The following is a 23,637-nucleotide window of genomic DNA, read 5'->3' on the forward strand; positions in this document are numbered from 1 at the left end:
CTCACTTGTGCCCAGAGCAACAGACTTGATCCACCATGGACTGGATCTCTGAAACCATGAGCCACAACAAACTTTCCCTCCTCTAAATTATTCTTGCCACAGTGATGCGAAGCGGACTAACAAAAACACCAATTCCTAAAATAATATGATTTATTATATGATTTATTCTTTTTTCCTGTGCAACTAACATTCTAGTTCCTAAGCAAATGGTTTTCTATTCTTGGGACCACATCCCTGGGAGAAGAGCTCTGGGTCCTGTAGAATGAAGTTCTCAACGATAGAAGAGAAGTACAGCTGCCTCTGTTATCTCCCGGCTGCTGCTGTAACCAACATGAGTTCCATATCCATTCCAGTCAAAAGCAGAGAAGTCTCCACACTGGATGGGATTACCCTCTGGGAAGAATCCTCCTCCACCAATGCAGTGCTAGGAAACAAGGAGAGGAGGAGGTGGTGATGAGAGGTCTGCTGGTGAGCCCAAAGACCTTAATGACCTCTCTGAAGGCACTTCAAGCTCCCCCCCAACCAAAACACAGTTAAGTACATCCAGACATCATTTAATATGGGGACACTTACTGAGAAATGCATCATTGGGCAATTTTGACACTGTGTGAACATGATAGTGTGTTTACACAAACTAAGATGACCATGATGTCACAAAGCAGTATTATCTCTTGGGACCTTTATCATATTTGCAGTATGTCATTGATCAAAACATTGTTATGCAGCAGCATATGTCCTTAGTTGACCCCAAACCTGCTCATCATCCAGACACCCTGATGTAATAAAAGATATTCCCTTACCCCAATGAAAACCATGAGTTTATTTTAGACTTGTTGCCTCTCCATCATCTGTGTTCAACTGGACATAAATTTAGAATCTCTGGAATTCACAGTACCCCCTTTTCATACCTTTTGGCAATACCCTGTTTCAGGCCTTCATCTAGACTATGGGGAACCACCTCAATATTGGTCTCCTGGTCTTTAATCTTGCCCCACTAGAATCTGTCACCACTGTGCTACCAACATGATCATCACAAAGAGGATCAAGTCAATCTTCCCTTTCAAGTGCTTTATTGACTCCCATCACCTATAGAATAAAGTTCAAAATCATTGGTGTGATGTGAAGTCTCTTATAATCCAGTTCCTGTTGCTACCCCACATACATCGCATGCACCAAAACTGCAAAACAGCTTGCTGCCCCCTCAATGCCACATGCCTTCTGAAACACTGATGATTCTGAACACATTATTCATTTCCTAAAGTGCATTGAGAACTCATAAAGTTCTATCTCTCCAGCTCTCAAGACTCAGCACAGAAGTTCCCTTTCCTACAATCACTTCCTTGACACCTCATCGGAGTTAGCTGTTCTTATAGTCACTAGTTATTTGTTGTTGTTGTTGTCGTGTTGTTTTGTTTTGTTTTCTCTTATTTTTGTTGCTGAGGGATGAACCAAGGACCTCACAAAAGCTGGGTAAGCATTCAACCACTGATCTACATTTCCACCCCCTGGTTTATATTTCTATTATGACCTTGGGTTCATCAGATAGTAATTTAACCTTTATGTGAAAGTCTGCTCTGTTGGATGAGAGCAAGGAATATATCACCGTTGTGTCTCCTCTTCTAGTACAGTGTAGGTGCCCAGGGCAGGTAAGAGCAGTTGTGTGCTGGCACATATGCACACTACATTACACATGACTGAAGCCATGGCTTCGAGGTGCCGGGGGATCCAGGTAGTCACAACGGACCTGTTCCTTTAGTGTTTCCGTACTGAAAATTCCCCATCATAACCCCAGGGTCCTCCTTGATGGTGAAGCTGCCTTGTCCTGCTCTGGCAATCAGTCCCCGTGGTGACCTCTGGCCAGAGATAGTACCTGTGGTAGGGAGCTGGGATGGCCTGAGTGAGGTTCTTAGCAGAATATGTCCAGGACTTTCCTGGTAACATCTCAACACATGGTCCATCATGCAATCCCATGATGGGGTGGGAAGGCCAAGGTTGACTATGACAGCTAAAGCTCAGGTGGAGAGTAACAACACCTCATGTTTCTCAAGCACTCTCAGCTTCAAAAGGCTTTCATGGGTTGTTCCTGAACATAATCCTCACCCTAACTCTAGATAATAGAATGTTTAATCCCAAAGACTGAGAATACAACAATGGTGCATTGGAAACTTCAACCTTTGATTTTGGTCCTAAACAGTACAGGATGTCTGTGCCTGGACAGGAGGTCCCACAGTCCTGGTCCCTGAGCCTCAGCAAGGAGAAAGGAAGTCACATTCTCATACACAAACACATGCTCACATAAATATGAGTATTCTAGATGCTAATATTAACATTTTCCCAATTTTATTAATGTTATATTTGCAGTAGCCTTATGACCTCAATACAGGAAGTACTTCTTAAAGAAAACACAAGCTGAGTGGGCATGGTGGCACATGCATATAATTCCAGTGACTCAGGAGGCTGAGACACGAGGAGGGCAAGTTTGAGGCCAGCCTCAGCAACTTAGAAAGACCCTGTCTCAAAACAAAAAGTTAAAAGGGGATGTAGCTCAGTGATAGAGCACCCCTGGATTCAATCCCCAGTATAAAATAAAAAAGAAAATAAAGAAAGAAATGAAGGAAGAAAACAGGCACAAGAATACTCCCCATAAATTAAAATATTGATAAAATGGACTCCATTCAAATTCTGTTCATATGACACCATCAAGAGAGTAATGAGATATGTAGAAGCTAAGAGGATAAAGTGGGAAAGAAGCTAAGAGGATAAAGTGGGAAAGAAGGGAGACAAGTAGAGTAGAGGAAGAGGACCAGGAATGGAGGAGGGGAGGGAAAGAGGTACTATAAAATGAAAGTGATCAAATTATGTCATGTGCATGTAGGAATATGTAGCAACAAGGCCACTAGTATGTATAATATACCAATAAAAATGGGAAAGGGGAGTAAAGAGAATAAGGGGGGAAGAGAGCAAGTTTGATGCACAATGACACAGGCACACACACACACAAGTGCACACACATACGCACACGCACGCATGCGTGCCTGCTGCTGTCTCCCAGAAACTCACGTGCTCCGTGTTGCAGCCAGTGATTCTCACCCCAGCACACAGAGCGTTGGCTGCTCTCTCATTATTAAACACCCGGAACTGGACAAACCCTGCAACAAATTCCACTGAAAAAGAAGATGCAAACAAGAGCCAAGTATTAAAAGAGTGACTAGAGCAGGACACCAGAGGCACACACCTATAATCCCAGTGACTCAGGAGGCTGAGGAAGAAGGATCACAAGTTCAAGACCAGCTTCAGCAATTTATTGAGACCCTCAGTAGAGGGTCCTGACTCTAAATCAGAGAGATCCTGACTCAAAATTAAAAAAAAAAAAAAAGACTGGGGCAGGGGGCTGGGGTTGCAGCACAGTGATAGAGTGCTTGCCTAGCATGTGAGGCACTGGGTTCAATTCTTAGCGGCACTGCATATAAGTAAATAAATCAATAACAAATAAATAAATAAAGGCCCATCCAAAAAAAGGGGGGTAATTAATTTAAAAAAACAACAAATACTGGTGCAGTAGGTCAGTAGTACAGTGCTCCTGGGTTCAATTCCCAGTATCTAATAATAATAATAATAATAACTAGAAGCATTTTCTTTTTTAACCAGAACAAGATGCCCTAAGCCAAGACTTTAGCCTACAGCCGAATATCCAAGCCATAGGGATGGAGCTCCACACCATGTGGCCAGTGGTTGGTGAATCCCAGACCGGAACTTGGCCTTGAGGGTAGCTCTCTCATCTGAAGTAAGAGGCTGGAACTCACAGAAGACTTGTTTTCTTAAAGATTGCAGGAGACATTAGACTGGACAGAAAGCTCACTAGGCCCACCACAGTAGTGCGACCTGTAATGCCAGTGACTCAGGAGGCTGAGGCAGGAGAGTTGCAAGTTCTAACCCAGTCTCAGCCACTTAGTGAGACCCTAAAACAAAATTTAAAAAGGGGCTAGGGATGTAGATCAGTGGTAGAGTACCCTCGGGCTCAATTCCCAATACCACCAAATAAAAAAAAAAAATAGAAAAATCCCTATGTAAAGATGAGCAGGGTAAGCAATGTCCGATGCAGCTACCTGTTGCTGTTTACACCCCTCTCAGCCAGTGACCATGGGATGTTTTCCCAGCATCACTTGCTTTCCTTCAAATACCAAAAACACATGGCTCTTGATTTTTCTGGTCCAAAACTTCATTTCTATGGTTTCATTGTACTGAAAAAGATCTTTTTAAAGAAAATTAATAGCTACCCACCAAAACAAAAATAAATATTGGCCAGATGTGGTAGCATGTCTGTAATCTCAGTGTCATGGGAGGCTAATGCAGAAGCATAACAAGTTCAAAGCCAGGCTCAGCAGCTAAGCAAGGCCCTAAGAAACTCAGCAAGATCCTGTCTCTAAATAAAATATAACAAAGGGCTGAGATGTGGCTCAGTGGTTGAGCACCCCTGGGTTCTATCACCAGGAACAAAATAAATAAATACATAAATAAAAATAAATATTCCTCACCACTTTTCTAGTCCTTTCCTGTAAATATTAGCCTTCGCCTTTTCTTAATTATTATAAGAGGCTGCACAGGGAGGAAGGCTGGGTTTATGCTCCATAAAATGGAGAAAATTATAATCCTAATTTCATAGTTTTCTCATGATGTAATAACACAAAATCACATCAAATTCCTAGGAATGAGTCTGACATATTTTAACAGCTCAATTAGTGAATTCTAGCTTTTGGTTTTTTGGTGGTGGTACTGGGGATTGAATGCATGGGTGCTCTGGCACTGAGCCACATCCCCAACCCATTTTATATTTTATGTTGAGACAGGGTCTTGCTAAGTTACTGAGGCTGGCCTCAAACTTGCAATCCTCCTGCCTCAAGCCTCCAGAGTAGCTGGGATGACAAGTATGCACCTCTGACCCTGTCTAGAAGTTCTTTATTATTGTTATTTACCCTCTTTCCCTCTTTTACCAGGAGTTCAAGAAAGGACTTCTGATTGGACTTTGGGAGCAAACACTCACTTTGACCATAAGGTGAGTAGTAAGATGCAGTTTTCTGAGCATCACCAAAGTCGTAGACCACAGGTATTGCTGGGCCATTGTCATTCCAACATTTCCCTAATCCATACTTCACTGGGTATTTCTGCAGGAACCAAAAAGAAAAGTTTTGTAAGGACAGTAGATTGCCGCCATTTTGGACAGGAAAGGGATCCCTCCAGTCAACTGTCATTACTCAGAAACCAGTCTTAATAATGACGACTCCTTCTCCCCATAGCAGGATCTCCCCAAGAGTCCCAAGTCCTCTGTCTCTTCCTCTTTCTCCCCACTCTGCTCTCCCTTAGGCCTCTTCCTTGCCTGGCTCAGAGTTTCTGGGATACACATGACATTGTACTGAACTCTTTAAAATATCACTCAAATAGTAGTGACCTTGTGTGGGAAGCTGCCATGTCATGTGACCAGTGTTTTTCCTCTCCTGATTGGTTGAGGCACTGTCTGTCACTTCCAGTGATCTGGCCACTTTTAAGTAGCTGAAGAGGTAGCCTGATCTTGAGGGTAGAAATAATGCAACCAAATGTGTAGGCGTGCCTTCCTGCAGCGCCATGGGTAGAGCTACGCTTACCTGCTCCTTTGTGGTATTACCCCTTTTCCTGTTTGGGATAGAATGTTCCATGGAAACACCATTTGTGTGTCCCCTTCTCTTGCTCTGCCTTTGGGTGTGGCCGTCCTAGGTGTCAGTCAACCTGCTGACAGCAGACATCATAAAGCTACACTCAGCCCCCTGAAACCTGACCCCTTGCCTCATTTGAATGGTTTCTCCTCAATAAAAGGGGTCAGCACATTCTCTCTCTCTCTCTCTCTCTCTCTCTTTCTGCAGACACTTTAAGGTCAGAGGAGTCATCACAGCACCCCTAGAGAAAAAGTTATCTGTCTCTTGTGTGGTTATTTCTTGTAGCCCAGTTCCCCTGGAGTGACCCCTGAGTATTTCAGTCATGAGCAACACCACAAGTGATGTCCCTGGGTGGGCTCCAGGATAAATTTTAGAAGTTTAGTGAGTTTGGAATTTCTCTCCAGAAGTTAAGCTTGTTTAGGATTGCAGAGTATTCTGGCCTGAATTGTAGAAAGTAAGCGAGTTAGACAGAAGGAAAGTCTGTGACTTTAAACTTTTTAATATTGGGGAATATTTTGTCTTTAGAAAGAAAAAAAATGATTTTTGTAATTCTAGAGACTCTAAATAAATGTAAATAGTTATTAAGATGATTAAGAGGCTATGTTTTTGAGTTGAGTCCTCTCCCATGGGAAAAGCACCTTTATGTACTTCTTTGGATGGTTTTTGTGAATCTTTATAAAGATTTTTTTTGGGTTTATGTATTAGAAGTCTGTTCTTGGAAAGTGAATAAAAGAAAAAAAATGTTATAATGAGACCTAATCCAAGGATTCTTTACCTGGAGAGAAGTAAATTTTATTTTTCTATTGCTTTTGTGAATACTCAGAAAGTTTATGCTGAACCTCTTTACTACATTCTTGTTCTGTGGATCAGAATGGCTGTTAATGCAGCTGCTGGGGACAAAAGACTTTAGCGCTGCTCTCTATGGGGTCTGTAACTAGACCCCTGGTCAGCAGTGCTTTTAACCCGTAAATGATCTGACCTAGATGCCAAACACAGACTCCCTTATGATCTGATAGTAACATGGGCATCTGCGGCTAAAACTCACTTTTAAAGCACCCACCCAGGTGCTACAAGAAAATGTAGAAAATATGGGAGGACACAAGCTGCTACCGCAGGTTGCAGAGACAAAGCAAGCTGCTACTCGCCCTAGGATCCTGACCAGGCGGGGGAATGCAGACAAAACCAAAAGAAATCCAACTGGCTAAGAAAACTAAGGGAACCTTTGCTGTGGACAATGGACAGCAGATTCCATGGTGTTTCCTTCACCATGGTAACCGCCACGCCTATCCAGGGAGTGGGCTTCCTGGTCCCGCCTCCGGCATTTTCTCCGGATTCCCATTGGTTCTTCCACAGTCACTCAGACAAGACTTCTGGTCCCGCCTTCCTAACCTGTACTTCCTGTTTCAGACCTACTACTAGAGCTGCTCAGAGCCTGCATTTTTAAAGAATGCTCACCTGTAAATGCCATGGAAAGATATCCTTTTTCAGGCAAAATCTAATTCCACAGGTTTATACATTGTAGCCCTAAATTTAAGTTAGTTTTGAGTTAAATAACCCAACTTTTCTCTATAGTTGTGTTACTAAATAATGTTCTATTGATGAGACATACTAAACATGCTTCTTTATATTTTGCTTTTAAGTTTGGAGGTTATGGGGATGTATTTGCTTGCCATAGGAACAAAAGCTGGCAATATTCCTGTGATGAACAAAAAATCCTTATTCTCATTCCTGAGTATATAATTATAAGAAAGAAATAAATGTATACACAAGGATCTTATTTCAGCTGCATCACTTGACATCACATATAAGAGTGCACTCCTAGTTATAAATAAATTGAAATGGATCCAAATATCTAAGAACCTCATGGTTATATAAAGTTAATACAATTATGATATGCCCTTATTCTATATATATATATTCTAGGTATTTCGATAATCTATAGTTGTTAATCCATACAATAATTAACATATGTCTAATTGTTTAGTTAATATATATTTGTTTAATTGTTTTTCTTCAACAGGAAACCCATAATTTATATGTTTTATACATTCATTTATCTGATGCTGTCTTTTAGTTACAGATATTGAGATAAATGTATTTTCCTATAAATTTGCTTTCAAGAGAATACAACATTCAAATAATTTCTAATTCTCAAAGTTATTGTACAAACTTTAAGATGATAAAAAGATATAATTACATCTAAGGACTTTAACTATATTTTCATTGATATTTCCTCTTATCAAAGTACAATAATTTGTTTAGATTCTAAGGTTTTCAGAAATTTTTCCAAATTATAACCATGAAAAATCTTAGAAGAAAAAGATGCTTCAACAGAGAGGAAGCACACATTGGAGGTCCTAAAAAGAAGAAATAAATAATCTTTGGGTAAACTAAGGTCTTTATATTCTAGATTTTAATGATAAAAGTATATTGCTAAATAGAAAGATCTTTATATCATTACCTAAACAGATGATTTAGAAAGTTAAAACAATTAACAAAGAGATTTATATGTACCAGATTAACTATAAAATTTTTAACTGATTAATTCAAGGATATTTCAGGCTATTTTCCTAATTTTACTATACTGATGTGAGCTAAGATTTTGTCCATGTTTTGACATGATAAAGACTTATTAAAATCTTGAGTTTATTTCCTTAAAGGAAGATCTTTATTGCCTAATGATTCTTACTGTTTAAGGCAAGGATTAATTTTGGTGAATAAATTCATATCCTCAATTAAACACTAAATATATTAAACTACTGACTTAGATCCCAATTTTGACAATTGTCCTTGGAGACTAAATTTGATTGATTCAAAGACACTGTTGGATAATTATGAGATTTGCGAGAATAGTTTATTAGGACTGAGGTTCTCTAAATTAAAGTCTTATGTTAATTTTGAACAATAAAGGTTACAAACTTCAAAAACTCATTGATAACTGGACCTATTATCCATAAAAAAATATGGTAAGGTTTATATATTGCTCCCTACACTGGGAAATAACCTTAATCATACTTTTTAAAAGACAATTAAGAGATACCTATTTAAAGGATAATATTCTAAAATATTTTAAGACCTCAAGAAGATATCAAGAGTTCTTTTAAAATTGTTAGAATAGATCAACTAATCTATATTTAAAAATATAATAATCAATAAAAGGTAAATATTCTTATCATTTAAATACTTGTACTATTATCTATAACTTAAACTGATGATACTATGGCTTATGCCAAGCCTTTACTCAATTTTATTAAATAAAGAAAAGGGGGAAAATAGGACCCCAGAGACCCACACTAGGTCTTACAAAATATTTTAAAATTTTTTCTTAAATTATAATATTGAGAGTCTTAATGTTATAGAACACGATTCAGTAAATTAAATCAGATTTCAAAGGAGAATTTAAACCAGTTATCATGATAATGACTGAGAAATCTAGAACAAGAAGGTAAATTTCCAGCTACAGAGTTTATAGCCATGTAGCTTCACAAGTTGTCAGGTAAGTAAAAATTATGAAAAGACTTGTATGGACCCATTTCCCAGGTCCACCTTTAATGTACATTACAGAAAGTCCACCCATGAAACTAGATTAATTGTACTGACTGTAATGGTCAGTTATATGTTGATCCTGTGGGAAACAGGCTTACTAGGAGTATCTTTTGAGAAAAAGACAATGTATGAGAAACCTAAACCAGCCAATTATGCTGGTCTTTAGTGATTAAGACTATATCTGGACAATTGTCAGAAAGATTATTAAAATAGACTTTTTCAAGAGTATTTACATTACTGACAGACCTAATTAATTCCTCAAATGTGACAATTAAGAGAAAGGATAATAAATATCCTGTAGCTTATAAAAATACAACTAATTATATCATTAGTTATTGACAGCTAATATTTCAGAGCTATAATATGCTGAAGTTAATGTTCAGGCTTTGAAACAGGTGCATGCCAATTAACCAGACCTAGGCAAGCTGCTGGTCTCATGATCCCTGAAGTGACTACTTTAAATATTATTCCTTGCTTTTTCAATTACAGTCTTTTTGGCTATATCTTAAAACTTACAATGTATGGATTTTCTTAATGTTTGACTTAAATTACTTCAAGATCCTTCATAGATAAGTGCTGATAGAAGGATGAGAACTGGATTATAATGCTCTAACAGACAATGTAATAAATAATGTGAATGAGTCCTCTGCTCTATGGTTTATGGAGAGGCTTAAATGCCAATGAAAGTGTTTATGTTACTATGGCTAAATGCAATGCCTCCCAATAAAATTGGGAAAAAATTAAGAATCTTCTGATGAGTGTTTGGTGAAGTAATAATAATAACCTGGATCTTCCAAGTTGATTGTGTTATTAAAATGATATGTTTTCTACTAATTCCTTTTGTGTTTCAATAGCAGATCATGATGACCTCGAACCAAGAATCCAGTGATGAAAGATAGAATTCCCCAGTTACTTTTTTATATTAAGAAAGGGGGAATATGTGGGAGGCTGCCATGTCATGTGACCAGTGTTTTTCCTCTCTTGATTGGTTGAGGCATTGTCGGTCACTTCCAGTGGTCTGGCCACTTTTAAGTAACTGAAGACGGTAGCCCCAATCTTGAGGGTAGAAATAATGCAACCAAATGTGTCTTCATGCATAGGCGTGCCTTCCTGCAGTCCCATGGGGTAGAATGTTCCATGGGAACTCCCTTTGTGTGTCCCCTTCACTTACTCTGCCCTTGGATGTGGCCTTGCTAGATGTCAGACATCGTGAAGTTACACTCAGCCCCCTGAAACCTGACCCCTTGCCTCATTTGAATGGTTTCTCCTCAATAAAAGGGGTCAGCATGTGCTCCCTCACTCTCTCTTTCTGTGGACCCTTAAGGTCAGAGGAGCTGTAATAGCACCCCCAAAGAAAAAGGTATTTCTGTCTCTTGTGTGGTTATTTCGTGTAGCCCAGTTAGCCCAGTTCCCCTGGAGTGACCCCTGAGTGTTTTAGTCGTGAGCAATGTGACAATTTTGATTTTTCCAGCCACTCAATCAGGACATGGCTCCAGAGAGCTGATTTGTCCCCCCATCATGAACACTTAAGTGCTCCCCAGCCAACAGCCCTGTCTGTGTACCTGGTAGAGGCCAAACAGATTATGTTCCAGATGCTGGAAGAAGCCAGTCGTGGTGCGGTACCTCAGCAGAGAGCTGTTCCGCCAGTTCTCCATGGGACTCTTGTTGGGCACATGCCAGATGCCCAGGTCCGCAGCCTGGATGTCATAGTAGCCAGGGTTCTGGAAAGCAACCAACACTGACACTGACCATCTCAGAAGGTCCCACAGGGGCAAAAGACACACATGGGCTCCCTCAGCTAAGCTGACAGCTCTGGGCTCCAGGGGGACAGATGGCCAGCCATGCTCACACACACCCACCTCCAGCAGATCATGCCCCCACCACCACCCTGCTGCCTAATGGCCCTGTGGGAGGAAGCTAGGATGTGAGGCATGTGACTATTTCTCTCTTCTGCTCCAGCCCCATGTCCGCAGCCCCCCTCCCAACTTCCCTCCTGCATGCTGTGGCCCAGCCACACTCAGGTCCTCACCCTTTCCCAGTGGCACCCACCTTGTAGTCGTCACTGGTGGCCGCCTCTGCAGACCCGAAGGTGTTGTAATTGGCCCAGTTGCCGTCCCCCTCTGGGTAGTCTGCTCTGTTGCCCTGCTGGCTGGACCACTGATCGCCCACCGTGCACTTCCCAGCCATGTTGTTCTCGTGCACACTGGCCACCAGGGTCCAGCCACCACCCGCAGAGGTCATGTCACAGAAGGTCTGGTAGATGGCACCATTCTTGGCCCGGAGGAGATACAGGCCATCTGTGGAGAGAACCAGCCCTGAGCCTCCCTGTCTGTGAGCTCATACCATCTCAGTGCCATGACCAGGACAGCTCTGGGAACTAGAAACATGGCCTAAGGGCTCCTCTCCTGAGTCCTGTCACTATGCATCCCTTGGTGTAGTGGAACACCCCCAGGTTTGAATAACACAACCTACTGACTGAGGCAGAACACAGAATTATCCAAGCTCTCAGCAACGTTCCTCTCAGAATTAAGCACAGAATTTTCATATGACTCAGCAATTCCACTTCTAGTACATGCCCAAAGGAATTAAAAATTTGTCTCACAACACGTATTTGTACACTAATATTTATTGTACATTAGTCACAAGACTCATAGAAACAACCCAAGTATTCCACAGATAAATAAAATATTGGGTGTATATACACGCACATCATATACAATCTATATTGTGCATATATTGACATGTATCTATAAACAATTGATAAAATGAAGTAATTATTCATGCTACAAGTATAAACCTTGAAAACATTATGCTAATTGAGATAGACCAGATGTAAAATAAGCCAGCTACCTTATGATTCTACTCATATGAGGTAACTAGAATAGGCAAATTCACAGAGATAGAGAATACAACAGCAGTTACCTGGTTCTAGGTAAAGGCAAAATACAGATTTATTACTTAATAGATAGAGTATCTGTTTGAGGTAATGAAAATTTTCTTCAGGCGGATGGTGGTGATGAGTGCATAGCATTGACAAAAGTAATTCCTGCCACTAAAATGTACACTTAAAACTGCTTAAAATGACAAAGCTCATCCAATATATAATATATACATTTTGTCACAAAAATATCCAGCTTGGTGCAGTGACACATTCCTGTAATCCCAATAACTCAGGAGGCTGAGGCAGAAGGATCACAAGTTTGAGATCAGCCTCAGAAACTTAGAGAGACCTTGTCTCAAAAAAGTAGGCCAATGGTCAAGGGCAGGCCTTGGGATGTAGCTCAATGGTAAAGTGCCCAGGTTCAATCCCCAGTACCAATTTTTTTTTTTCAATAAGCTAAAACCAAACAAATAGACCAAATAAATATATAAATAAAAAACTTCCCAGAGGACAAAATCCTGATAGGGCTCCATACTTACCATGTGCATTAAAGCATTTCTCTTTGATTTCTTTGCAGCTTCTAGGCAGAGATGCATACAATGATGACCAGGTCCATTCCTCGGAAACAACATTGCTCACAGCTAGAGAATATGCAGAGTTTCATTCTCTTTGCTGCTTTGACACAAAACCCAGCCTTCCCTTACCACTATTCCCCAACTCACTCCACCTCTGTGGCAGAGCTTCGCTGCCTGGGTTGAAGACCCTGAGCTATCCAGCATCATCCACCAGCCCATCTGAGCCAGCATCCAGCACAGGTTTACCTCTCTCCCTCCACACGACCTCGTGCTGGGCCACGCCCTGCCCTGGGCACCGGGCATTCAAAGAAATTCAACATCCCCAGGAACTTACCTCTAGAGGGAGTTGCCAAAACCAACAGAAAATTCTATTAAAAGGAATGAAGGATAAGCTCAGGAGAACAAGAGAAAGGCTCTGAGATGAGAATAGAGAAGTCTGAAGGGAGCCAGGGGGTGGTCTGGGGTAGGATGACTTAGTGACAGAGGCTTTCTAGTTCTGGTGACACTACAGTGTACTCTGAGAGAATAGACATGATTCATCAGTTGGAAGAAAGAAAAGAGAATTCAAGGCAGGAGAAAAACATGTCCAAAGACCTGGAGAAAAGAATGAAGCAAAGCCCGGCTTGAGGAGGAAATACAGGTAGCTTAAGGGGGTTGAGGCAGAGGGTGAGGTTGGCAGAGCTGAGACTCTAGCCAGGAGACCAGCAGGGGCACAGAATGAAGAACCTTGTACACGAGCGTCAACTCTGCAAACCAGTCTAAAAGTCTGGAGGGCTGGAAGCATCACAAGCTTTCAAGTCAGAGGGATTCAGGCCTAAGTAGCTCAGGCTTCCAGGGGAGAGTCCTTGGGTTCTACTTGCCACACCTGAGCCTCAGTTTCCTTCTGCCTAAGATGAAGCTAATTACTAGTATTTTTGTAAAGATCAAGTGAGAAAATATGCTTTTCTCAGCCAGGAACGGTGGTAAACACCTGTGATCCCAGTGACTTAGGATGCTGAGGCAGGAGGATCACAAATTCAAGGCCAGCTTAGGTGACTTAGTGAGACCCTATCTCAAAATAAAAAATAATTAAACTCGCTGGTGATGTGGCTCAGTGGTAGAGTTCCCCTGGGCTCAATCCCCAGTACTCTGGAAAGAAACAGGTGTTTATCTTTAAAAGATAGATAAATTAATTAATTTTAAAAATACAGATTGTAAAATGCCATTGCTCTTCTTATTATAGAGAGGAGTATGAAGAGAACATTCTCTGGGCACAGAGCATGTCACACAATTGCCATGGAAATCCCAAGGTCAATGCAGGCCATCATAGTGGAAAATGGCAAGGAGAGGCCACACTTCTTACAAGGGTCCCCTCAGGACCACACAGAGACAAAGAACCAGACCCAGGATATGTCTTAGCAATACTCTCACTGCTAGAGACCAGATCCCTCCAGAGGTCAGAAATCAGCAACAAGGTGGCCTCTGTGCATCTCAAAGACATCATCTCTGGCTCAGGAGAGTCCCCTTCCTGGAAGCAACCCTGCCTACTGTGTTTTCTTTGAAAGCTGTGTGCAGGTGAGCTGGGGGACTGGACCCCTGATAGGGAGACTCACCAGCACTGCATCCTCTGCTGGCCACAATGAGAAACAGAAGGAAGTAGAGTTGGGTCATTGTAGTCTAAAAAAAAACCAAGATGAAAGTCACTGTCTTGATTATATTTTTTTCTTTATCCCTGTCCCCACTCGTGTCTAATCCTACAAAGACTCAAAGTGCTCTCTTCTTCCCCCACCCCCTTCCTCCCTCCCTCTCTCTCCACACATCTCTGGGAACTAAACAAGACCTGAGCTGAAATAAAGACTCTTTAAACTCACAGAAAGCAAACCCCTTCTCCAACACAGGGCCAGGAGCTGAAGTTGCCAGCTGAGTGGAGACTGGATCTTTCTCTGCAGAGGCTCCTAATGGGAGGTGAGAGCTGAGCCCTTTATGGAGAAAGCCTAGGGGCAGAGTCCAGGTCTCCAGACTCACCTTCCCCTGGCATGATTCCTAAGGAGGTGAAGTCTCTGGTTATGATAGGAAAGATAAACAGTGACAATTCATGGAATTAGCAGGACAAATATTAGAGGTCAACTACTAGCATTGTTCCTAGATTTCTAAATTTCATGGACATGTGTATTTTCAAAAAAATAAAAATAAATGAGACTATCAAGAGTTGAGGATGATTTTGGGTTTTTCTTTGTGCCTTTCTTTCCTGATAAGTAAAACCTTTTTCTAAAATTAAATATTTACTATCATCATCACTTTATAGAACAAGGAAACTTTAACAACAAAATAGGGAAGGTACCACTTCAGGATCAGTAGAAGCCTTTACCTTGAAGAAATGTCATTCCATACAAAGTTTTGCTATTTTGTCCTTAATTTCCTCATTTTGTCACAAACTATTGAAACTTTACTACCACTGCATGTGGGATTAAGTCAGTAAAAAGCCTCTTTGATGCTTCAAAGCTCCTATATCATTCCTGTTCCAATGTTATCCAAATCCCATCAGCTTATAATAGAAGTGATTGGCTCCTCCTCACTGACACCAAATCCCTAATTCATTACAGTACTGAAAACTTTGCAGCCCATAGGAAAAGATTGTTAACCTCTCTTTAATTAAGCTAATATTTTTATCTTTGTAGGTTCAAAGTTCAGATTTGTACAAAATAATCAGAGATATTGAGAGAATAAAATAAAACAGTGCCCATGAAGGAATGCCCACTTCTGCCCCTCTCCCCTCCTTGCACTGCCTGCAGTGGTACCAGCAATCTCCTGCTCAGCATTATCATGAGTCTCAGACCTCTCATGAAGTCCAAGGTCATCAAAAAGAGGAACAAGAAGCTCATTCAGCTCTAGTCAGGCTGATATGTCAAAAGTATAACCAATAGAAACCCAGGGATAGCCACAACTGTGTACAGAGAAGATTCGAGGGTCATAGCTTGATTCCCAACATTGGTTATGGGAGCAACAAGAAAGAAAAGCCCATGCTACTCAGTGGCTTCTGGAAGTTCCTGGTCCCCAATGTCAAGGAGCTGGAAATGCTGCTACTGAGCAACGAGTCTTATTGTGCTGAAATTTCTCACAGTATTTCCTCCAAGAACCTCAGAGTCATCGTGAAAAAAGAAACCCTACTGGCCCTCGGAGTCACCAGTTCCAATGCAGGGCTGCACAATGAAGAAAATGAATAGGAGACTCCTGTGTGTATTTCATTTGTACTTAAATAAACCCAGAAAAACTGCACACACAGAGAGAGAGAAAATATATACTTCTTTTAGTTCTTTTTAAATTAATTCTGAGATGTATTTTTTTCATATTTTGACATCTTTAGTACACATTCCATCTTTATGGAGAAAGCATAGGGGCAGAGTCCAGGTCTCCCGATCACCTCCTGGCATCATGGAAGAGTCTACTACTGATTGATTGAATCAAAGAGTCTAGGAAAATGGTGGACCTGTCTGAGGGACATTATCCCTTCTAACCACCAACATTAAGTCAGTGACTGTGTCTCACTGATTGTACCTCCTACTTCCTCTGCAATTGGTTCCCCATGCCACCTCCTCCAAATCCGACTGCCCTTGACACTTGTTTAATTAAGGTCTAGATTATATAGGACACATTCAGTGATGATTAATAGAAACCCCATCTCAAAGTGGCTTAAACAAAAAGTAAATATATCACTTCAGGAAAAGAAATCTAGAATGAGGCTAGGATTCAGGCTTAACTGACTCATTAGCTTCTCTCCACCAGGCTTCATCCTACGACTGAGTTCAAGATGGCGACTGGTATTCCAGGCATTACCTACAAGCCGAGGGAGGAGGGCTCATCTTTTCCTGTGGCTCCTTTTCAGGAGACAGCAAGCTTTCTCCAGAGTCCCCCAGCTTCCTGTTCCTAATGTCTCATTGGCCTGAGATGGTCACTGTGGCACTAGCTCCATGGGGCTTCCTTTACCCACGCTCAGACTGGTGCTCTAAACAATGCCAGCCTATTTTCTCACAGGACTGGAGACTGGAAGTCAAAGGTACACATGCCCAGCTCTAGTTCCTTCTGAGGTCTGATTACTTCTGAGGCCTCTCTCCTTAGCTGTAGTAGCCACCTCTCTGTGTCTTTACATGGTCCAATCTCTGTGTGCAGTGCATTCCCGGTGTCTCTCTTTGTGTCCAAATTTTCTCATATAAGTATACCAGCCATATCAGATTAGAATCCATGCTAATTACCTCATTTTATCTTAATTGCCTCTTTGAAACCCTGTCTTCAAATGTCATCACATTCCTACTCAACATATGAAAGTGAGAACATGATTCATTCAGCCCAAACACACACCCATTCCTGAAGGAATCCCTGGCCAGGGGAATAGATCTGTCCAGATTGCCCAAAACCATTCATCTAGGTTTGTGATTAACACTGGTGAGTCATATAAAAAGGCTTTCTCTGGCCTCTATTTCAAACCCAATTCTCTTCTGTCTCTAGTATTGGCCCCCTTTAATCCCTTCTCCACACTTGTACCATCGTGAATCCTTGTAAAACATGAACTATTTCTACAACCCCATTAAAAATATCCCTGTCCTCTTGCATTAGCTGGACAACCAAGGTCAAAATCCATGCCATAAGAGTTGTGTCAGTTACTTATTGCTACATAACAATCCACTCCACAATGAAGTGGCTTAAAACAACAGCAACCATTTCTTTTGCTTATGCATCTGCAATTTGAGTGTGGCTTGTTTCTGTTGCACATCAGCTGAAACATCTTAGTGTCTTCTCTTATGTTCACTCACTTATAAATAGACTATCAGGTTGGGATTTTAGGGTTGAACTATTCAGACATCTGGAAGCAACAGTGAGCCCATAGCTGGTGGCCAGGGGGGTTGTATGGATCCTGGACACTTGCTCTCTCCAGTCTTTCTCTTCCCCACTTTGGGTCTTATTTGTATTTTAGCTCAACTTCCTTCATCACTGAATTTCCATATGCTGCAGAAAACAGGAATCGGAGGAGTTAAGAGGATAACTGCAGGACCAACAAGGACTATTTTAACATTGGCAATGACAAGTTGAGGGTAGAGGAGAAAAGTAGCAAGAGATAGCAATGGCAGCCACATGCACTTTCCACTTACAATACAACCTATGTTGGGGTGGAGAGGAGGCTAGTTTGAGGCTAGGTTGTATGCAGTGATGAGCTGAAAGTTATTGGGAGTTGAGGGAGTGCTGATAGGTATAGAAAAGAATTCGAGTATTTGCCTAAGTATGCCCAAGGCTCTGGGTTCAATATCCAGCACTGCAAAAACAAAGAAGATGGTTGTTTTAATAGAATATTTCTTTTGGTGAACTTAGATTCATCATCATAGGCCAGTGCATGTCAAAATAATTTAAAATGTACCTGAGACAGGAAATTGACAGTATGTGTGTGCACCAAGAGAGAAGCTCCACCCCACGTCACTCCAGCCCAGCATCTGTCTCTAGTGACTAGGTTATACTTTATTTAAAAACAAAGTAATCTTTGCTACACACACACACACACACACAGAGAGAGAGAGAGAGAGAGAGAGAGAGAGAGAGAGAGAGAGAGAGAGAGAGAAATATAGAACTTAATGAATTGCAAAAAAGCAAATACCTGTATCATTATCGTCCTGGTCAAGAAATAAAACTGTCAGTACCCCAGGAGCTTCCCATATGCTCCTTCCAGATAATAAACCTCTCTCTTCCCTCTTAAAATCACCATGTGCCCAACCTTTTGACAATCAGAGTCTGAGCCCTCGCCATACTGTGAAAGATATTATAGATTTAGAGCCAGGCATGGTAGCACACACCTTATGTAACCAAAACTACTGAGGTAGATAAGGCAGGAGGAATTCGAGGTGGAGGCTAATCTGGGGAACCTCATGAGACCCTGTCTGAAAAACTTAAAAAATTTTAAAGGAGCCAGGTTCAGTGACTCACACCTGTAATTCTAGCAGGAGGATTACAAATTAAAAGCCAGCCTCAGCAACTTAGTGAGGTGCTTAGCAACTTATTAAGACCCTGTCTGAAAAATAAAATATATAAAAAAAGGACTGGGTATTTGGCTCAGTAGTTAAGTGCTCCTGGATTCAATTCCTGATGAAAAAAAAATTAAGGGCTTTTGGTTGTAGCTAAGTAGTAAAACTGCCCTGGGTTCAATTATAGATTTATAAAGTGTCTTGGTACCTAGTAGTGCAAGACCTCTTACCTGATCTTCAAAGCTGTCTTGAAGTTATTTTGTTTGTTTTTCAGTGATGGGATGGAACTCAGGGCCTCACAAACATGCTAGGAAAGTGCTCTACCACTGAGCTACATCCCCAGTCCTTACATATAACTTTCTAAATCTACTTAAATCACACACACACACATACAACACAGAGAAATTTTGGGGATTTTTACATGAATTACATTGATTCTATAGATCATTTTGGAAAGAACTTATGCCTTTAAAGTATCAAATGTGGTGTATTTCATATTTATTTGGATTTTTATTGCTTTCTCATAATATCTATAAAAGTTCTCTATAAGGAATTTTGCATATCTTCTATTATATTTATTCCAATGTATCTTATGTTTTTGAAGTTATCCTTTTAAATTTCATTTTCTAATTGCTCAATGTTTATATACAGAAATACAACTGATTTGCAGGTTGATTTCATACCCAGCAAACATGCTCTTCTCTCTTACCTACTCTGATCATGTATCTACAGATTATTTTAGATTTTTGCATAACAGCTGAAAAATAAGAAGTATCATTTATTCCTTGCCAATCTCCATACCTTTTGATTCTTTTTTTCTGGTCTCCTGCACTGTGGTTACTTTTGGTATCATGTTGAGTAGCTTAGAATGAAGTAGAGATCCTCCTCTTCTACCACACAAGAAATATTTCAACGTTTCACTTGTCAATACTATGTTGCTGTATATTTTTATGAGCAATCTTTATCAGATTATGAAATCCCCTTCTTAATTTTCACCAAGAATGACTATTTAAAATATCTGTGAATGGATGAATCTGTAAAATATCATGAATGAATCTTGGATCGTATGTATCACCTTTTCCATCTCTCAGGATGATCATATTATTCTTATCCTCAATTTGCTACAAGCCAATAAAACCTTCCTTCTAGAGTGACACTGGTCACCAAGCTGCATTTTAGAATCATTGCTCCATTCCCACTTCCTCTAACACCTGCTATTCCAGGGTCCTTTCTCATCTCCCTGAGCTTAAGTGTTAATTATAACTCTCCTCTCCCATTACTGGAATGAAATGGATCATTTCTTCCTGAGTGTTATCACATCCCTCATGCAGGGTTATATTAATGCAATACTATGATCATTTGATTGTTTATTTTTCTCTCACAGCAGTTCTTGGGAAAAAGTTCATGTGTCACTCTATTTGTTAAGCCAACACTTTTCCTGTAGATTTACACACCTCCTGATATATCAACAAGAGGAAATAGAATTGTATCTGGGACTGAGACAATTGCTCACATAAAATTTATATATCCTATTATACTAGATTTAATACTTTACTATCTCTGATATTAGATGCGTCTTCATTCAATGGCATATCATAGTTTATATTTTATCTTCAGTTGTATGTAAAATAATTCTGTAGTCTATCATCTTCAACTTGATGAAAAATGCTTGCTCTGACATTAGCAGAGAGTTGGTATGCTACAATGAAGAATGTCGTGCAAGCCTGAAGACTTGAGTTCAAATTCAAGATATGTGACACTGGGCAAACTACTTCATCCCTCTCAACTTCAGTTTTCATATCTATAAAATGTGGGTAATAAGCTCTACCTCAGGGAAGAATAGAAGTTCACTGCATTAGACAAAGGAGAATCAAGGGGAGGGAAGGGTATGAGAATAGGAAAGACAGTGGAATCAATTGGACATAACTTTCCTATGTTTGTATATACACCACCAGTGAAGCTCCATGTCATGTACAACCACAAGAATGGGATCCTAATCAGAATAAGATATGCACTCCTTGAATGTATAATACATCAAAATAGACTTTATTGTCATGTATATCTAAAAAGAACAAATTTTAAAAATGAAAAAGAATAATCTCTAGCTCACAGGAATGCTCTAAGGAATGACAAGAGCAGAATAAAAATGTATCCAAACATGAAAATTATGAATATCATCAAGAAAAATGACCTCAGAAAACCTTGACTTCTCTTTTCTCTCACTGATGACAGAAGGTCACCTCAGCAGAGAAACTCAGAACTCAATCAAGAAGGGTGTATAGACATGAAGAGGTGCTGTATTTTGTCAAATGCTTTTTCTGCATCTATTGAGATGATCATATGGTTCTGATTTTTAAGTCTATTATTATGATGAATTACATTTATTGATTTCTGTGTGTTGAACCAACCTTGCATCCTTGGGATGAATTCCACTTGTTCTTGGTGCACTGTCTTTTTAACATGTTTTTGTATGCAATTTGCCAGAATTTTATTGAGAATTTTTGAATCTATGTTCATCAGGGATATTGGTCTGAAGTTTTCTTTCCTTGATGTGTCTTCATGTGGTTTTGGTATCAGGGTGATATTAGCCAGAAAAACTAGGCAAAATAGGAACATACTTCAACATTGTAAAAGGTATCTATGCTAAACCCAAGGCCAGCATCACTCTACATGGAGAAAAATTGAAATCATTCTCTCTAAAAACTGTAACAAGGTAAGGAGGTCCTCTGTCACCACTTTTATTCTAGCCAGAGCAATTAGAGAAAAGAAAGAAATTAAAAGGATACAAATAAGTAGAGAAGAACTCAAACTATCATTATTGCTGATGACATTATTCTATATCTAGAAAATCCAAAAGAATTCTACCAGAAAACTTATAGAATGGGGGAAAAGATACACTCATACATTGCTGGTGGGACTGCAAATTGGTGCAACCAATGAAAAACAGTATGGAGATTCCTCAGAAAACTGTGAACAGAACCACCATTTGACCCAGCTATGCCACTCCTTGGTTTATACCCAAAGGACCTAAAATCACCATACTGTAGTGATGCAGCCACATCAATGTTTATAGCAGCTCAATTCACAATAGCTAGACTATGAGACCAACCTAGGTGTCCTTAAATAGATGAATGGATAAAGAAAATGTGGTGTATAAACTCAACGGAATATTATTCAGCTTTAAAGAAGAGTTAAATTATGGCATTTTCAAGTAAATGGATAGAGTTGGAGAATATCATGCTAAGTGAAATAAGCCAATCCCCCCAAAACAAAGGCCGAATGATTTCTCTAACATGCGGATGCTAATTCACAATAAGGCAGAGGGGGGGGGCACTAGAGAAGAATAGAATTACCTTAGATTAGTCAGAAGAAAGTGAATGGAGGGGAGAGGAGGGGATGTGGGAAGAAAAGATAGTAGAATAAAACATTATTACTTTATGTGTATATGTGACTGCCTGATCCATATGATTCTGCAACATGTACACTCAGAAAAATGAGAAATTATAATCCCATTTATGTATGATATATCAAAGAGCATAAATGCATTCTATTGTCATGTGTAACTAATTAAAACAAATTTAAAAATCAACACAAAAAGAAGGGCATATAAAACCTGCATTTCATATAAAACCTTCTTCTTCATGCCAAGCACACTGCATAGCATTCGAGAGGATTCAGGGAATATTTGTAAAAGAGAGAAAGAAGGAAGGAAGGAAGGAAGGAAAGGAAAGATGGAAGGAAGGAAAGAGAGATGAAGGGAAGGAGGAAGGAAGAAAGGAACTGAGGGAGGGACAGATGGGAAATGTCTACAGTAGGTTTTAATCCCAGTGGCTGGGGAGGCTGAGGCAGGAGGATCGAGAGTTCAAAGTCACCCTCAGCAATTTAGCGAGGTACTAAGCAACTCAGTGAGACCCTGTCTCTAAATGAAATATAAAAAAGGGTGGCTGGGGATGTGGCTTTAGTTAAGTGCCCCTGATTTCAATCCCCAATACCCCCCCCCCAAAAAAAGAAAAGAAATTGTCTTCAAGTATATCTAAAACCACGGTCTGTCAGGTATGGTGGTGCACACCTGTAATTCTAGCTTCTCAGAAGGCTGAGGCAGGAGGATCACAAGTTCAAGTCCAGCTTCAATAACTTTGTGAGACCCTGTCTCAAAATAAAAAATAAAATGGACTGGGGACATAGCTCAGTGGTAAAGTATTCCAATCCCCAATATGTGTGTGTGAATACACACACACACACACACAAATACACATACATACATACATAAAAGCCAGAATCTGCTGCAGATATAGTGATCCAACTAGAAGTTTCCAGCATTTGGCATTCTGTGAGATTCTGTTATTTTTAAGAACTAAAATTTCATCACTGCAGTATTTTCTTTTGATTTTTCAGACCCTCATCACATACAGGTTGAAACATTTCCCATGAATTATATGCTGCATTCAGTTTTCACTTTGAATAAAAGAACATTTCCTTTAGCTACAAGCATTCTGGCTATGACCCTTCCCTGTTTGAAATTATCTCAGGAACTCTCCTTGTTTAAAGTCCTCTTACTGGTAGAAGAGTGAAACGCAGCACCTGCTCACTTGCAGTTCACCAGCCAGTCACACTCACATCTACTACCAGTAATTCCTGGTTGAGAGGTGCTATTAATTCAGAATACTACTTCCTTTGTGGAATATCTTGAATCCTTCTCTTTGGGGGACTGTCTATAGTGAACCTTTGCCACTTTTCTGGCTACCCCAGAGGAGGACACCTTTCCTACTTTGGAGAAATGTCTCCCACACACCCAATTTTATAAGAACTGGAAGGAGGCAGAGTCCCAGTTCTAAGGAAGTTGAAGAAGTTTGATTCTCCCTCACACCCCTCTGACAGTCCTTGATGCAGGCATATAGACCAGGTTTGGCTAATTGACTATTGCAACCCAGAATTCTGAACCTTGAGATAGAGAAGCAAAGTCA

The 23,637-nt window shown here is 40.3% G+C and overlaps 1 protein-coding gene and 1 pseudogene across 1 annotated transcript; one reads left to right on the plus strand and one right to left on the minus strand.

Annotated features, from left to right (window-relative positions):
• Positions 1 to 271: 271 nt before the first annotated feature.
• LOC114104577 (intelectin-1a-like) lies at positions 272 to 14,339 on the minus strand. Its single transcript, XM_071618786.1, has 7 exons — positions 14,282 to 14,339; positions 12,654 to 12,755; positions 11,283 to 11,530; positions 10,796 to 10,954; positions 5,042 to 5,162; positions 3,061 to 3,164; positions 272 to 424 (listed from the first exon to the last, which is right to left on the minus strand). Exons 1-7 carry the CDS (start codon positions 14,337 to 14,339, stop codon positions 272 to 274), a joined length of 945 nt encoding a protein of 314 aa, XP_071474887.1.
• A 1,071-nt stretch (positions 14,340 to 15,410) lies between these two features.
• Positions 15,411 to 15,892, plus strand: LOC114104576 (large ribosomal subunit protein eL32-like; annotated as a pseudogene).
• Positions 15,893 to 23,637: the final 7,745 nt, after the last annotated feature.

This window comes from Marmota flaviventris, chromosome 10, assembly GCF_047511675.1.
Source record: "Marmota flaviventris isolate mMarFla1 chromosome 10, mMarFla1.hap1, whole genome shotgun sequence".
Lineage (NCBI taxonomy): Eukaryota > Metazoa > Chordata > Mammalia > Rodentia > Sciuridae > Marmota > Marmota flaviventris.

Coding starts and splice junctions, on each gene's coding strand:
- LOC114104577 (XM_071618786.1), bottom strand. CDS start 14,339: ATGACCCAACTCTACTTCCTTCTGTTTCTCATTGTGGCCAGCAGAGGA. Junction 5,163..10,795: donor ATCTGTTTGGCCTCTACCAG/GTACACAGACAG, acceptor TGGTTCCTGCAG/AAATACCCAGTGAAGTATGG. Junction 3,165..5,041: donor CTACTCACCTTATGGTCAAA/GTGAGTGTTTGC, acceptor CTTCTTTTTCAG/TGGAATTTGTTGCAGGGTTT.